Below are 17298 nucleotides of genomic sequence, written 5' to 3' on the forward strand. Positions count from 1 at the left end.
CTCTAAAGGACTGCTGTGGAGACAAAAGGGTTGAACAAAAAACAGCTAACGGTCATGGAGGACACACAGCAGAAGGGCTCAGTGGATGCGCTGTGACCCTGAAGGCTCCCCAATCAAGGAGTGTTGCAAATCATTATAAATGATATGTCTCGTGGAATTGTATTATATTTCCATATTCATTCCTTACTTCCATGTAACTTTATTTCACTTTGATTATTATTTCTTATCTCTTCTCTTTTTAATGGATTAACACATTTGAACATTTAGATGCCAGTGTTCAGCGTGACGGGGTGTCGTTACCTCCTCGTCCTCTAGGCGGCGCTGTGTATTGATGATGAACAGGATGTACTGGCTATTGAGCGTCATCAGTTCGCTGTAGCGGGTCCGCAGGGTGACGTACTGGAGGACAAAAGGCGGGAAAACACACGTCTCAGACCTCAATGTTCAAACCGAAATCTTGGCATTTGTTCGAAGCACTTCAGAAACACATACAGAAGTATCAACCATGGAAGTGAACAATATATGAATGCGCAAATGAATGTCGCCACGATGACTGACCTCTTGGATGATGTCATCAGAGGCAGACTCCATCTTGGTCTTCTTCAGGGGAGAAGCGATGGGATCCTGCATAGCTTTATAGGTCACCACCTGAAGTTCATAGTCCTATAGAAGTAAACCCAACAGTATTAACCCATAAACTCAGGAAACTATGGGGAGAGTGGTGTTTTGTTATATAAGAATGATAAAAACAACATGATTGGTCCATACCTTGACTGCATCGATGTATGCTTTAGCATATTTCTGGCAATCTTCTATTTTGTCTTTGTTGGTTTCAATCTCCTCCTGGAGTATCTGTAAACAACAACAAAAATATGTTTTTACAGGTTATATAAGTTAGGTTTCCCTCAAATTAGCTTTGAAACGATATCTGTTAATTTGGAGGAAGCGTTTATCCAGTTTCTTAAGGTACAACGAGTGCCTACATTCTTACCATTAGCCGTCCAAGTGGACATCCAACCCCTGACCGTGGCAGTGTTAACCCCTTGCTCTACCAGTTGAGACACACAGGACCACCATGCTTCCGCCTGCTGCAGCTGCTAGCTACAGTTAAATAAGCTAGGCTACACCGTAGAAAACGAGCTAGGCTGCAACATTTAAATGCGCTGGGCTGCAAAATCCAAACAAACTACCTTCTCCTGCTTGAGCTGCTGGCCCAGGGCCTTGCCGTCTCCGATGGGCAGGGCCTGGATGTCCTCCTGCCTCTGCTTGGCCTCGCGGAGCCACACCATCAGCTCCTCGTAGCTGCCGTGGTACGAGCGCATCTGGCGGCCCAGCAGCTCCAGCTCCCGCTGCCTCAGGTCCATCTGCACGAACACGGCCTGCCAGCGCTCCAGCAGGCCGCCCACCAGGTGGCGGTAGTGCTCGAGGTCGGCGTCTCGCTCGCTGTGCACGCGCGTCATGCGCTCGTTGATGCCGCCCGCCTTCTTCAGCTCGTCCTGCAGGCGGTCGAACACCCCCTGGTCCTCCTCCGCCTCCCCACGCATTTTCTGTAAGGGGGAGGAGGAGGTGGTGGGTGAGGAAGAGGTGGAGGATGATGGTGGTAATGGTGCTACTGCAAGGGACAGCTGCTAGCAAAGTGGCCGCTAGGATAGACATGCTAGCGTAGTCACTGCTAGCATAGTCACTGCTAGCACAGTGGCGCTGAGCATCGTGGCTTTAAGCACCATGGTGTTCGAATTAGTGTGGGCTAGCATCCCTATAGGATAATGGCCACTAGCATAATGATGCTCACTAGCATATCGATGCTAGTCACTGCTAGCATAGTGGCGCTGAGCTTCGTGGCCTGTAGCATACTGGAGACTGATGGCCCCAGTACGGTTTTACGTAAAGATTTGAATAACACATTTTGAAATAATGCTGCTATGGTTAGGTATTGCTATGAGTTAACAGAGACTCTTCAAAGGCTGCGACGAGGCTATCAAAGTAGGCCATCAAGCCTAATTACATGTGTAAACTTCATCCTCTTGATAATGTCCTCCATAAACCAGATGAATGAGATAAACTAAGAACCCATTGTGCTGCCGCTGGGTTCCTCCTCCTCGTACCTTGAGCTGGCTGCGGTAGTTCTCCACCTCCTTCTTGTCGGTGGGAACCTTGTTGACGTCACGCAGCCGCGTCTCGTAGGTCTTCAGTGTGCCTTCGGCGTCCTTGGTGTTTCGTATCACCACGTCGATGGTCTTTAGCCTGAGGGGGGCACATGCACACGCTTGTCAACAACCGTTCACCCTGATTTATCGTTGTCATTCCTGGGGAATAGTTTGAGTTGTATCTGGGTGTAAGGCATCGAGGGTGTGAGTCAGTGATTTTATCTAATCTATTCTAAGAGAGCTGGCGCGATGCAGCTGTCAGCATGGAGGAGGTGACGGAGGAGGTGACGGAGGAGGTGACAGAGGAGGTGAGGGAGGAGGTGACAGAGGAGGTGACGGAGGAGGTGAGGGAGGAGGTGACAGAGGAGGTGAGGGAGGAGGTGAGAGAGGAGGTGACAGAGGAGGTGAGAGAGGAGGTGAGGGAGGAGGTGACAGAGGAGTTGAGGGAGGAGGTGACAGAGGAGGTGAGAGAGGAGGTGAGGGAGGAGGTGAGGGAGGAGGTGAGGGAGGAGGTGAGAGAGGAGGTGAGAGAGGAGGTGAGAGAGGAGGTGACAGAGGAGGTGAGGGAGGAGATGACGGAGGAGGTGAGGGAGGAGGTGACAGAGGAGGTGACAGAGGAGGTGAGAGAGGAGGTGACAGGAGGTGAGGGAGGAGGTGACAGAGGAGGTGACAGAGGAGGTGACGGAGGAGGTGACGGAGGAGGTGAGAGAGGAGGTGACAGAGGAGGTGACGGAGGAGGTGAGGGAGGAGGTGAGAGAGGAGGTGAGAGAGGAGGTGACAGAGGAGGTGACAGAGGAGGTGAGAGAGGAGGTGAGAGAGGAGATGACGAAGGAGGTGACAGGAGGTGAGAGAGGAGGTGAGAGAGGAGGTGACAGAGGAGGTGACAGAGGAGGTGAGGGAGGAGATGACAGAGGAGGTGAGGGAGGAGGTGACAGAGGAGGTGACAGAGGAGGTGACAGAGGAGGTGACAGAAGAGGTGAGGGAGGAGGTGAGGGAGGAGATGAGGGAGGAGGTGAGGGAGGAGGTGAGGGAGGAGGTGACAGAGGAGGTGAGGGAGGAGGTGACAGAGGAGGTGATCAGGCCCTTACTTGTCCAGGTAGACGGAGGACAGGCTGTAGACGTGCTCCATCTTGTTGAGGGTGAAGTCGAGCTCGGAGCGCAGCAGGGGGGCGGTGCTGCCCTCCTGGGGGGACGCCAGCACCTCCTCCGTCTTCTCCGTCACGCCGCTCAGCTCCTTCCTCAGACCCTCCAGCTCCGACTGGACTTTCTGGGGACGACACATGAGCCCAAGAGTTCTTTAAGTTGTATTTATAGTAGTAAGTAAGAGCTAGCACACCCCACACACACCCACACCCACAAACACAGACACAGACACATACACAGCCACCGACGGACAGACAGACAGACAGAGGGACACACACACACACAGACTTCTAAAGGCATAATACATTGAACCCCTTTATCACATTTTGTAGCTTAACTCGCTTGAGTTTAAGTAACTTACTTGCTTGAGTTTAAGACACGCATTCCTTCATACCTGCCTTTTTAAAAGCACTTCACTCACTTTTTTAAACTGTCATCCTTGACAATGGCATCAATTTGTTTCATGCTTGTGTGTACATTACATTACAATATAAGTGTCTCCTACAAAAGCATTATTTAATGCTTGGGCCCCGTCCCCCGGTGATGACATCACCCGGGGGGGGGGACGTGGTTCTCACCATCTGCTCGGCCGTCTTTAGGGCGCAGGCCTTCAGGGGCTCCTTGTCCACGGGCTGGCGGAGGCGGGTGATGGTGCGGTTCTCACAGCCCTCCAGCCGAAGCCGGAGGTCTTTGATGCGGGTCAGGTACACCTTGCAGAAGGACTCCTCCTGCTCACCTGCTCAGGGGGGGGGGGGGGGGGGAGGAGACACGGGGTGTGAGTGTGTGTCTGTCGACCGACGGTGGAGTGGGTGTGGATAAGAGTGATGGTGTGCGTGGAGGTGTGGTTAGGAATTACTGACTGTGTTTGTAGTGGTTGATTTTGTTGTTGTTGTTGATGTTGTTGTGATTGTTGTAGTGATGGGACAGGGAAGGGTCAGCGATGAAGAGTTTCATTGCAGAAGGGATATTTACAGATAACTGTAAATTCATTAAATGTTGATATTGATCTAAATATAAAGATCCAAGCAATCCAGTAGGACAACCGAAAGCCAAAGAAATGCTTAACGTTCTATCATTATTGTTTAATATGCTTGAGCTGCTCCCCCCGCGACCCGACCCCGGATAAGTGGACGAAGATGAGATGAGATGTAATTATTTTTATTTTTATTAATTTTAAGAAAAATATAAGTTTGATTCCCTGGTTGACAATGAAACCCTTCTAGGGGAATTGTGTGTAATTGGACATTAATCAGAGTCAGAAGTGATTATAAATGTTTTCTGAAGGCCCAGGTGTGATCAGGGTGTCTTGATTTGTGAGTGGAGGTTTAATCAAACAGTAAGCGTTCAAACTTCAACAATAACACACACACGGCGTTGGTAGGAAACACACTGATTCATGCAGAACTCGCTGCACATCAAGTATCAATCCAACACCGTTTTGACACTGATTGGCATAATCATTGACATTGATTTTGGAACATAAAACCATGCTTCTGATAACAGGAATGCAACGACAGAACGGCAGAATCAACAACAGAGGATTAGGACGGAGGCGGGGATTACTATTAGGACGAGGACGATTATTGATTATCATGACAAAGTCACGAACAAAACGAAAATGCAAGTTCAAACAATGCACACGGCAGCTCAGCCAAATCAAACCATGAAACAAGCCAAAGTGATACCTTACCTCCCACTGCTGGCACATAGCCTGCAACGTGAATCAAACAGTCAAACAGTGGCAGCAAAAAAACAAACCAGCTGGTTGGCCTTATGAGGATGACCGACGCAAACAGGTCAAATTAAGTAAACGCAAATCAGCCGTGAACAGCCGGCATCTAAATAACAAACAAATAAATAATAATAATGTGGCAGATAACAAACGAAGCCTTGGGTTGGGGAGTGCTTGTTTTGCGAGGGTTTGGTGGAGGGGGTGGCTGCGGGAGGGGCGGGGTTAAGCGGAACACACCTTGCTCCACGGAGGTGACCAGGGAGTTGTAGCGCTGGTTGGCCTTGTTGTAGCCGCCCTCCACCTGCATGCGGTCCTCCGCCCCGAACATCTGGGAGTCCTGGCTGTCCAATAGGAAGGCCTGGTAGTGGAGCTCCAGGTTCCTCAGGGCCAGACGGTACTCCTCCACCTTCAAGGTCTTGAACTGGACCGAGGGAGGGGGGGGGGGGGGAGGGAGGGGAGAGGGAGGGGGGGGGGGGGAGTGAGGGAGGGGATGGAGAGAGGAGATGAAGGATAGGAGAGATGAAGAGAGAAGAGTTTAGGAAGAGGCGCATCTACAAACATTTTCCATGCATAAGTATAATTATATTTTTGATCAAGGCATTCATTGTAAGCGGCCAGAATATGTAATTAATTATTTCTTTAGCGCATTCATTGAGTGAGTCTCTATCAAATGGTTCTGTTGTCGTTTTTATTACCATGGTGATGTTCCAGGTGTTGATGATGTTGATGTCTCTCGTCAGGTATTGCCATGACAACAGGCTCTTCATGTCCACATGCATGGTCTGCCACATGGTCAGCATCTTCTGCAGGTTGCCGTCCAGGCTGAGAGAGACAGGGGTGTTCAGGGTAAGGGCAGGGTAAGATTTATGGCACTGAGGAGCACCCATACAGGTAGATAGTGAACACTGGGAATCAAACCTGCGAACCCTTTCGGCTGAAAGTCCAACCCCCACTTTAGGTCAAGTTAAATTGTGTTCTGTACTTAATGGGTCTTTATTAATTATTCGGTCGCAGGCTGTTTACAGCAAACGTATAAGTTCATACACAGACTCAAGCAATGCTACCTCACAATCCCTCACACCCCATAGCACAGCCATCCTTGTTCACACCCTGGTCACTTCCCGCATCGATTACTGTAACTCACTCCTATCCCCCTCAAGTCTATCCGTAAGCTTCAACTGGTCCAGAACTATGCCGCTCGCATCATCCCCAGAACCCCCTCCATTAATCACATCACTCCTGTCCTTCAGCAGCTTCACTGGCTCCCGGTCAAAACCCGCATCCATTTCAAGATTCTGCTCCTCACCTTCAAGGCCCTCAACAACCTCGCCCCTCCATACATCTGTGAACTCCTGCACACCAACACACCCAACCGCACTCTCCGGTCCTCCTTTTCCATTCAGCTCACTGTACCACCCGCCCGCCTGGTCACCATGGGGTCCAGGGCATTCAGCCGATCTGCCCCCCACCTCTGGAACACCCTCCCACCTGACATCCGCAACTCTGACACTCTCTCCACTTTTAAGTCCCGTCTAAAAAACACATCTTTTTAAACTGACATATTAAATCTAAATCATTGTCTCCCACCCATTCCATCCCACTTGTGTAAATTGTTTCAATGCATCTTGTTCTTGTGTTTTTTATGATTGTTGATTTTGTTTTTTAAACACTGCCCTCTAAGGTGACCTTGAGTGCTGTGAAAGGCGCCATCAAATAACATTTATTATTATTATTATTATTATAATACGTGCAGAGAATCAAAGTAAATCATTAAATCCAAAGCATACACGAGATCACACGCTTTCCCTTTCTTTCCCTCAGTCAACACTGTAGACGCCCATAGCCACAGTACGCCCAAACACACAGTTACACAATGTGTTTGTGACCACTGACAATGTTTTCAAGGATGATAACGATTCAGCCAGTAGCTAATGGGCCTGGTGCCAGGGGCGTCGACTGCAATTAAAACCTTGCTCAAATGATTAGCTACATGATCTGTCTTGAGTGTTTAAATGTGGTAATTCAACCTCGACATTGTATTTCCTGCGTCTTGTCTTCATTTTTGGGGCTTTCGGCTCAGCTGTTGTGCCTGTTTTTGGGGCTTTTGTCCTTAAGAGTCCTTAAGGCTTTATCATGATCTAACTAGACATCTGCTAGGACACACCGGGCACTGCATGTGTCTGTACTGGAGTGGGTGAACAGAGTTTAAATAGATTGCACATTAAAGTGTTCATAGAGTGCACATTAGAGTTTCAATAGAGTGTGCATTAGAGTGTTAATAAAGTGTATATTGAAGTGTCAATAGAGAGTATAAATATAGTGTACATTAGAGTGTCAATAGAGTGTGCATTAGAGTGTTAATAGAGTGCACATTAGAGTGTCAATAGAGTGTGCATTAGAGTGTTAATAGAGTGCACATTAGAGTGTCAATAGTGTGCATTAGAGTGTGCATTAGTGTCAATAGAGTGCACATTAGAGTGTCAATAGTGTGCATTAGAGTGTGCATTAGAGTGTCAATAGAGTGCACATTAGAGTGTCAATAGAGTGTGCATTAGCGTGTTAATAAAGTGTATATTGAAGTGTCAATAGAGTGCACATTAGAGTGTCAATAGTGTGCATTAGAGTGTGCATTAGAGTGTCAATAGAGTGCACATTAGAGTATAAATATAGTGTACATTAGAGTGTTAATAAAGTGTATATTAAGAGAGAGTATAGTAGAGTGCACAACATAGTCTACAGTAGTATGAACAGTGCAGTCTAAAGTAGACTGTCCTAAGAAAGACACTTGGAAAATAAGATCATTTTAATTCACAATATGTCTAATTACACGGTATCAGAATCTGGCGACGGTACGGAATGTTGGTGTTTTCATGGCAGTTGGAGTTTCCCCCAGCCTTACCCGGCAACACTGTGCACAGCCTCCTTATTGGTGGGTGGGACCAGGAAGCAGATGGAGGGGACCACCGCCTCGCTTCCCTTCTCGTTGAGAACCCTCCACTTGTGGGGCTGGGAGTTGTCCAGCAGGGCGCACTCATCGCCCCGGTGGACCGTGATCTGGGAGGGCAAGGGACAGCAACAACAACAACAGAGGTCAGCGACGTAAGAACAGGTTTTGTGCTCCGGTGGAGAAGTTACACACTGAAAACTGAGGAGGAATGTTTAAGGCAATTATCGCAGGTTCAGACATTGTTATTGTAGTCAGGGGTTGGGTTTCTGTGGAAAAACATGCCTGCCATCCTCCCAGTTATTGTGCCAACTCTGTTAATCACAAACAAGAAAGACAAGGAAATAGTGGTTGGCCAGATTTAGTCACGGAATACTATAAAAAGCCTTGCCTGGCCGGTCACTATTCTAGCAGGTAACACATGCATGGTATTGATCTTAGCACAGTGTACAGATCCGTTACTATACTATATAAACTATAGAAATCTAGGGCAGCTAGCATGCGGTCTATAATGTTCTTGAGCTTGTGACATTAAGGCAAAGTGAGAGCTTTAGTGGAGGAACATTCCGGTCTCCCCCAGATATGGCGGACTTCCAAAGATAGTAAGGTTGCTTGGGCGCGTCAGGGCTGCCACAACAGTCGTGATTTGTGACAGGAAGTTAAAGAGAGGATTCCAAAGAACAATAAGCCGATTATCAACTCAAGATTCCAGCTTTCGAATTTGATCCCAGCCCTCTCGAAACATGAGGCTTCAATGAAATAAAACCCTGGCTGACCGTTCTTGAACTCAAAGTGGGAGGAGGGCGACAGCATATCCATAGAGTCATGCTCACTTCTACATCCCCAACAGGTAAGAACCTGCGCCTCCAGCTCGCGGTGGGACTGCGTGTTATCTGGGTTTGAAACGAGTACCTTTCAGTTGGGAGTCGAGCTCAACCCAACCCGACTACAAACACCCCTCCAAATTGTCCCTATAGCGACTTTGGTTTCAGCCCCGTCTTCTGAGTGCCCGTATTTTACCGCCAGTTGGGATGTTGATCAGCCGCTACAAGCCACGTCACGATCTAACCCTCTGGTGATATTATAACGCGGGACTGCCCCCCCCCCCCCACCCACACACATGGTACGACACATGACAGCTCTGAGACCAGCAATGAGTTCAGTCCACTGGGTAGGCTTGCTGTATCTTGCAAGTCCTGAAAAAAAATAGTACTTCTTATCTTATCCTAGCTATCTTTGTTTTATACGTGGAATGGGTTAGCCTAGTGATTGTTGGTGCTCCGCACTTGGTTCTATAAACATCCTTACTGTACGAGCAGTGATATATTGTTGTTTCTCTTCTGACAAATCTTTATTTTTTGACTGATGTACTTATTGTAAGCCGCTTTGGCTATAAGCGTCTGCCAAATGCTCTCAATGTAAACGTCAATGTCGGCTTGTCGGCCGATCTCTCCTTCCTACATCGGTAGGGGTACATAACATAACACGACACGGCTCAAACTCTCAGTGTCCTGCCTCTCCGTCTGCTCGGGGCGACACCAGCCTGTCCGTGTGTCCGTCAGTCAGTCTGTGCGCGTTGGCCTCACCTCCAGCTGCTTGAAGTCGCACACGGCCTGGATCGGCAGCTTGCCCTTCAGGGGCGTGGCCGGGTTGCGGGGCAGCAGCTGAACCACATTCTTGGCGCGGCGGTTCAGGCCCTCCAGGTGGGTCCCGAACTCCTTCAGCTGCTCCCGCTCGTCCTGCCGGGGACAAGACAGGACGCACCAGGGCGGTGGTTAGAGGCTGACAAACCCCACGCTGGGCGGGCGGCGGCACTTTGTTACGCCTTCAGATCAATGTTGGCAAGATGCGCGATTGGGTTCTGACCTCAGCAGCTAAGTGGTTGCATGTCTAAGGGTAATTTTAAACTGAATTTTGCAATGAGAAGGGTCACTTTAGCCTTGTGGGAGATATTACAATGAGGGCACTGGTTTAAACAAGACCTGACAGCCAAATGGCTTAAAGTTAATGATGAAAGGGTAAGGTCGATGACAGATGAATGATTTATCGATGTGACGTAAGATGAAGATGAACAAGGTGACGAACACAGGTGATTGACATGTTTACACACTAACTATGTAACCGACATCTTACCAGTGGGATGTAAGAGAATGATGGCAGGTCAGTGTCACAGAATGCACATTAGAGTGTACGGAGTCTCTACAGCAGAGTCTATACAGTTGGGTGTATAGTAGAGTGTACAGTATGGTTTACAATAGATGTTTCTACAGTACAGTATAGTCTCTACAGTAGAGTTTACAGTACAATAGAGTGTACAAGAGTTTACAGTACAATAAAGTGTACAGTAGAGTGTACAGTATAGTCTCTACAGTAGAGTTTACAGTACAATAGAGTGTACAGGAGAGTGTACAGTAGAGTCTCTACAGTAGAGTGTACAGTAGAGTTTACAGTAGAGTCTACAGTATGGTCTCTACAGTAGAGTCCTTACAGTAGAGTGTAAAGCAGAGTTTACAGTACAATAGAGTGTACAGTAGAGTCCCTACAATAGAGTGTATAGTAGAGCCCTTACAGTAGAGTGTACAGTAGAGTTTAGTGTACAGTAGAATCCTTACAGTAGAGCGTACAGTAGAGTTTACAGTACAATAGAGTGTACAGTAGTGTGTGAACAGGCCCTACCACTGCGTCCTGCAGCAGGTCCTCCAGGCGTGTGACGGTGATGGTGCGGTCGCACGTGTACTTCCTCTTCATCGTCTCCTGGATCTTCTTCATCCTCTCCTCCGCCTCCTTGACGTCAGCGAAGAACTGGGAGAGAGAGAGAGAGGGGGAGTGGGCGAGTCAAAGTGAGTGAACGAATGAAGGGGTTGACATGTTGATTCGTACGGTGAAGAAGGCAGAGCAGGGAGGGAGTTTGGAAGGTAAAGGACAGACCTGGAAGTAGGCGCCGTTCTCCTTCAGGTGTGTCTCCAGGCAGCAGCACAGCTGCAGGATCCAGCTCCACTGAGTCTGCAGGGCCGCCGTGAAGGCCTAGGGGAGAGAGGAGGGGGAGGAGGAGGAGGAGGAGGAGGAGGGAGGTGGGAAGGACGGAGAGGGGGAGAGGGGGAGGAGAGGAGGAAGTGATAAGGTGGAGGAGAGGGGGAAGGAGGAGAGAAAGAGAGAGGGGGGAGGAGGAGAGGAAGAGGGAGGAGGGGGAGTGGGGGAGAGAGAGGAGAAGGAGGAGGAGGAGGTGGAAGAGGGAGGAGGAAGGTGGGAAGGATAGAGAGGAGGAGAGTGGTGGAAAAATAGGGAACAGAGGAGGAAGAGGTGGAAGAGTGAGGAGGATGGTGTGAAGGAGGGAGAGGAGGAGAGTGGAGGAAAAAGAGGAGGAGGAGGAGGAGCAGAAAGAGATGGTTGAGCCACATGTAAAACCAGTTGACTTTTGCTTTAAATTAACCAGGGAATTCATCCAAATCAACCTAGTAAAGTCTAGCATAATTATAAAAAATATATATATATATAATTCTATGAACTTTAAATGCTCTTGTTAAATGCTGTGGTCTATTCAACTCTTTTCTCCTTAAGCCCAACCACAGTCCCCTCCTCTCTCCTCTGGCAGGGCCTACCTCCACAGTCTTCTTGGCCGGGTGCCCGTCTCTCAGCAGCTTGTCCCCAGAAGCCTGGACCAGGTTCATTTTCTTCTCCCTGGACTCCAGCTCTCGCATCAAACCCTGCGGCAACACACAACCACACGGTTCAGGAATCCATGCTCCATAACGCATATTGAATAAGCGGTATCTAAATTTCCATTATGCCAACAGACAATCACAATGGTATCAAATTTGAGCTGCAAAATTGGAAAGGAAAAAAATTGTAATACGTATATTACTCCAAATTATGTTATTTCTGAGGATTTATCAATAGATCGATGCCATCGGTTTACACATCCATAATTCAAATATCGTATAAAAATAATTTACAGTCTCTATGAATTCCATATTAGATGATATAGGGGACCCAACGTACCGAATAGTTGTCCTTCTTGGCGGTCATGTTGGTGTTGCGTTCGCTCCAGTCGTAGGTCACCTCCTCCTCCTCCTTCTCGTTGAGCCACATCAGCTCCTTGGTGGCGGCCAGCACGAAGGCGTGCAGCTGGTCCAGGTTCCGCAGGCGGGACTTGGACGAGTTCTGGTTGGGGGAACCACACAGTCACATTGTCACAGGTCACACGGTCACAGGTAACAGGTCAAAGGTCGCAGGTCACGTGGTCACACGTCACGTCCACACCCACAGAGATCACATCCTCCAGTGTTTCCCCAGCACAGTGTTGTCAAGGCGGCCGCCTTTACAACAATAGGGCCTGGCCTTGACTACCAATGTATATAAAAAAAATATATATATAATTCTTTATTTTTTTTTTATTTTTAATTATTATGCATTAACAAAGTAGAAAACTCTCGTAGGGAAAGAAAACATTCTTCCATCAGGTGTAAAAAATAAAGATCAATAATGCATCGGTAATACTGTTCACAACAATGGTCGTGCCATAAAGCTTTTTGAATTTAATTGAAACGCCCCCCCGCCCCCCCTCCTTGACCACCTTGACCAAGACATTTACTGGGGGAAACACTGTCCTCTGAGTAAGGGATTTATTATCAGGCTGTGCAACAAGGTCGTTATGTACATGGGTTCCTTGGACGTGAAGAAGAAGGTGTACTTTACAATTGTAACGTTTTGTACAATTGTACAAAATAACAATTTTGTTAGTGCTTGGCACTTGGTTCTATGAACATCCTTTCTGTACCGACAGGGATATATTTTTTCTCTGTCTTCTGACAATTGTAAGTCGCTTTGGATAAAAGCATCTGCTAAATGTAAATGCAAATGTATACTTTGATTGAAGGTTAGGATCAACTTCGTATTACAAGACCACACAGCGGGGATAATTAATAGATCTAAAAGGCGAAAGCAGGTGTGAATCAGAGGGGGATTATGGGTATTTTGTTTTAAAGGTTATTTGGTTGACACCCATACGGTTGTACTGGTGTTGAATCACCTGAATACTTATAAAGATGTTGGCCGAGATATTTGGATACGTTGGAACCTGCAGAAAAGTGTTCTGGTTGCCAAACATTTGTATGTTGAAAGCCAAAACACTGTTGTAACCCGGTATCTTGTCATAAGTACTTTGAGCCAGAACCTTCCTACGTAATCCCCCCTGAATTTAAGGAGGCGTTAACAGGTCAACAGCAAACCAACCGTCCAAATTGTTCTGTACTACGAACCAAAAATGTATGTAGCTGTACATGTACTTCAGTCAATGACGGATTACCGCATGGGTAATCCACCATTGGCCAGGGCCCTGGCCAATGGGGGGGCCCTTGATATATATATATTATTTTTTTTGCTATGCACTTTGGTGCGTTTTTACTCTTACAATTGTAGGCCTTTGGTAAAAATAAGATGTCCTAATTTTACGTTGGGCGATGTTAAAAATAAATTTAATGTAAAAAACCTGTGAAAGATGTTATAGGCTACATGCGTAAAAAATAAAAGAAATCTCCTTTACGTCTCCCTTTTTAAAAGTTACGCATGCTTTACTTGTTACTGATGATCCGTCAGATTCTTACCGAACAGCCTCATGGAATTTACATTTTACAATTCTTTATATTTTAAACTAACGAAATTTGTTGAAGGAAGTCATTAGGTGCTTTTAAAGTCATGATATTAAGCTGACAGACTGCATGTTCTGCCGTTCTACCTTTTTTTTAAGGCCTAGTGCGTGTATTTGCGTGTTGGTAGGGGTCAATGGCTGGTTTGTGTCCAGGGCCCATGGTCATGTTAATCCGTCCTTGACTTCAGTAAAGGTTTGCTCGGTTCTCAACACAGGGGTCAAGGGTCAGGGGTCAAGGGTCAGGGGTCAGGGGTCCCATAGAGTCGCGTGGAACCTACCAGAAGCTTGCCGTACTGCAGTTCCAGCTTGGCCAGGTAGTCGCGATAGGCCCCCTTGCTGACACGGGACACCTGGGCCTGTATGGGTACACAGCCACCACCACCACGTCAGAGGACATGACAACAACACATCCATCAACCAGTTCAACCAACAAGCTCTGTGCGACACCCGAGAGTGACAGATCGGCGGGGAGGTATGCATGTGGGAATGCATGAAATAATGAACAATATCAGAACATTGCGTTCTTTTTGGCACGTCTTTCTCATATCCGAAGCTGCTCTACTGCAACCTGTCAAGCGGTTTTATAGACTTACTCATGTTCTCACTTATGGTCGCACCCATCTTACAGTCCATTAATGTCTGCTCAAAGACCTCTATTTTACTGTTTAGTCGTTAAGCAGATGCTCTGGGTTCAAAATGAATGACAGTGAGTCCAGAGACACGTCATCAAACAGCAGGCTGGGTTTAGGGCCTCTTTGATCAAGGATGCCAGGATGTCAGTTACGTTGCGGACATTGAAACCAGTAACTTTTGGCTTGAAGCCTATGCAGTACCCTTCTCCATTTAATCACGTTTTTAAGTCAAGTTTAGAGGCTTGTTTACAATTATTTGGTTAAATGTAGGCTCTGAAAGATATCCATTTGGTTAACTCTAGGCTCTAGGTTGCAGTGATCGAAATCACTTTGAAAGTTAAAGTTAGACTTTAGTTATTTTGATCTTCACCTCGTCCGCCTTGGCTCTCTCGATCTTGGAGCGGAACTCCTCCACCGAGTGGTTGAGGCCCCGGTGGCTGCCCAGCTGGGACTCCACGGTGGGCAGGTCCGAGCCCCACTCGCCCTGGTCCACCCGGACCTGGTTCTCCTCCACCCAGCCCAGCAGGTCCTGGACGTAGCGCAGGGTCACCTCGTCCAGCTCGGGCCGCACGCTCACCGGGGCCTGCTGGAGCACCTGGGCGGAGTGGGTGAGGCGGGTCTGGGTCTGGGTCTGGGTCTGGGTCATGGGGATCTGGGTCTGGGTCATGGGGATCTGGGTGAGGGTCACGCCCGACTTGAGCCGCAGGTTGTACTCGCTGCGGAGGTTCACCAGGCGCTCGTGGAGTCGGTAGACCCTGGAGGGGGGTGAGGAAGGGTGAGGAAGGGGGGGGAATACAGGGGTGGAGGTTTTGTGTCAATGGAGTCAAATGTGGTTGATCGGGTCCAACCGTTGTTAATAGCGTCAAACTTTGATCAACTGAGTTAAGATTTGGTTTGACAATCTTTGGCTTGTGTTAAGTGTTGTATACGTTCACCATCTTCATAGGGTACGAGCAAATACACGGAAGCTAATAGTGTTGTACAGACCTGCGGTACATCTGTTCAGCCTGTAGATGGCGCCCATCCTTCAGCAACTGAACATCATTGAAGAGGAACCGGATCATTCCCTCTGCTTTCTCCAGGTCGGCCTCCATCTCAGCGGTGTGCTGAGCAGGCTTCCCTGCATTCAGCATCCTCATGTCCTGACACACACAGGGGAATGTGCCGTTTAACATCAGCTACTAGGGTTAAGTCTTGGTTTCCTACCCATTTTTTCATGATTTGTTTTATCCCTTTAAAAGCTTTGAAAAATTTAATAAAAGTTTAATTATCTTCAATCACAATTCTCACACCTTTTTCTCTCCTCACAGACTTGTTACAAAATAGGACAACTAACAGCTAGAAAAAAATCTGTTCGTCTTGAACCAGCGAACCAACCAAAGGTAATGCATCATTGTTTCGATAGGGGGCGCCAAACTCCAACAAAAGAAGTCTCCTCAACTGTTATACTAGAATTGAATCAAAGGCAATTAGAGTCAATGTCTCAGCTTTAAAACGTATGATCCGTTGTGCTACAATTACACCCGTAAGACTAAACACTTAGTTTAAGAGGGTATTTTCTATAACTAGTGGTTGTGAAAGTTGTTAGACCCACCGTTTGCAGCAGGCTTTCGACCTGGTTGAGCTGCTCCTCACACACCCCAGACTCCATCTGGACCTTGCTGACAACCCTCTGGAGGCGCTCCAGCCTGCAGGGCGAGAGAGCAAAGGGTCAAAGGTCAGCATCTCACAAGGAAGAAGAACTACAAAAAACGACTTGCAAAAAAGAAAGAAATGGAGGAACGAAGACAGAACGTTGTGGTGATTGCATTGATTTAGGAGATCCAGATGAACAAAAATATATATTCAACCAGCACAGATTCCCAATTGCATTCTACAACAAACACACATTCTCTATTTGAACAAACGCTACAACTGGAGCACTCACGCCCTCTGGTGGAAGCGAAGGGTCAACGCGTAACCTGTGTTCATGAACGCCATGGCGACGACTCGGTGGGCTCTAGTCTCTGAGTCAACTGGCTGGCGGTTGATAGGGACTAGCCGACGGTGCTGAACACCAACCCCAGACCTCCAGAGATCTCGAATGCCTGCTCCTCTCCAGAGTGCCCTTCCCTCGCCAGCATGAAGACCCACCTCGAGTCAATCCTCATATGACCATGAACAAATTGATATTTATTTTCAGTGCTTCTTTGACGCAGGGCGAGTCTTGTGGGGGGGCGAGGTCTCAGACATTGGATCACGGGGTTGGAGGGAAACCGTTAATTTAGTTTCCTACTCTCTCCACTCTCACAAAGCCAGCCCAGTATAAATGTTTTTTTTTGTTGGGTAAGTGAGACGTACGATGGGATATGAGTCATCATCGCCATGGTCACACACACAAAGCCTGCCGGCTTTTTTCATGATTCCCCTTTTTTTTTATTTTATTGCGGTTCCCTCGAGTTTCTTCTGCCCGTTGCACAAGCGCGTCTATTTAAGACCTTGCAGGGATCGCCATGGCAACCGAAAACGTTTTTCGCGATAACATTGGCCCTCCCCCAAACCGAACCCCTACCTCTCAAACTCGGTGCGCAGCAGTCGCTCGCGTTCCAGGATGGCCACGTGCAGGCGGCCCCACTCCTTCTCCACGTCGAAGGGGTGGTACCCCGGGGGGATCTTCACGTGGCCGGACTTGACCGCGCCCTGAAAACGGGGGACAAACACGGCCATGTTGGAGGGTGTTGTCGATCGTCATACTGTATACGAGATTTGTTAACATAACCCGTGTGGGGTGGGGTGACGTGGGTTAGGAGCCATCGCGTCGATAAGCATGAAACAAATTTTTTTGTTTTATGTCATGGCCTTAAAGTACAGTGAATTTAGATACATGTCATTATGACAGATAGAGGATAGAGGAATATTGCGAAAGGATGACTATAGTTTAGGCTGCAGGCGTCAAGTCTGCAGCCCTTTATGATGATGAGTGGGTTACGATGATGGGTTACTGAAGGCAACATATCGAGAAGTGTGCGTGCTTTCAAGAAGATGCATAAACACTTTTACTATTTTAGGAATGT

The 17298-nt window shown here is 47.8% G+C and overlaps 1 protein-coding gene across 16 annotated transcripts in view; it reads right to left on the reverse strand.

The window, feature by feature from the left end:
• pleca (plectin a) overlaps nucleotides 1-17298 on the reverse strand; it is a 101909-nt gene that overhangs the window by 13237 nt on the left and 71374 nt on the right. For 13 of the 16 annotated variants that reach the window (XM_030346857.1, XM_030346856.1, XM_030346868.1 and 10 more), the window contains 21 exons: nucleotides 16797-16924; nucleotides 15840-15933; nucleotides 15233-15387; nucleotides 14616-15000; nucleotides 13892-13969; nucleotides 11966-12127; nucleotides 11566-11670; nucleotides 10895-10990; nucleotides 10643-10768; nucleotides 9553-9705; nucleotides 7922-8076; nucleotides 5718-5844; nucleotides 5260-5443; nucleotides 4981-5001; nucleotides 3869-4026; nucleotides 3236-3414; nucleotides 2106-2244; nucleotides 1191-1547; nucleotides 769-852; nucleotides 559-663; nucleotides 301-399 (listed from right to left, as the gene is read on the reverse strand). In XM_030346857.1, coding sequence (XP_030202717.1) covers nucleotides 301-399; nucleotides 559-663; nucleotides 769-852; nucleotides 1191-1547; nucleotides 2106-2244; nucleotides 3236-3414; nucleotides 3869-4026; nucleotides 4981-5001; nucleotides 5260-5443; nucleotides 5718-5844; nucleotides 7922-8076; nucleotides 9553-9705; nucleotides 10643-10768; nucleotides 10895-10990; nucleotides 11566-11670; nucleotides 11966-12127; nucleotides 13892-13969; nucleotides 14616-15000; nucleotides 15233-15387; nucleotides 15840-15933; nucleotides 16797-16924 — 3090 coding nt within the window. The remainder of the gene's footprint in view (nucleotides 1-300; nucleotides 400-558; nucleotides 664-768; nucleotides 853-1190; nucleotides 1548-2105; nucleotides 2245-3235; nucleotides 3415-3868; nucleotides 4027-4980; nucleotides 5002-5259; nucleotides 5444-5717; nucleotides 5845-7921; nucleotides 8077-9552; nucleotides 9706-10642; nucleotides 10769-10894; nucleotides 10991-11565; nucleotides 11671-11965; nucleotides 12128-13891; nucleotides 13970-14615; nucleotides 15001-15232; nucleotides 15388-15839; nucleotides 15934-16796; nucleotides 16925-17298) is intronic. The other 3 variants (XM_030346872.1, XM_030346858.1, XM_030346867.1) reach the window with 1 other exon arrangement.

Source organism: Gadus morhua, chromosome 22 (genome assembly GCF_902167405.1).
Source record: "Gadus morhua chromosome 22, gadMor3.0, whole genome shotgun sequence".
Taxonomy (NCBI): Eukaryota; Metazoa; Chordata; class Actinopteri; order Gadiformes; family Gadidae; genus Gadus; species Gadus morhua.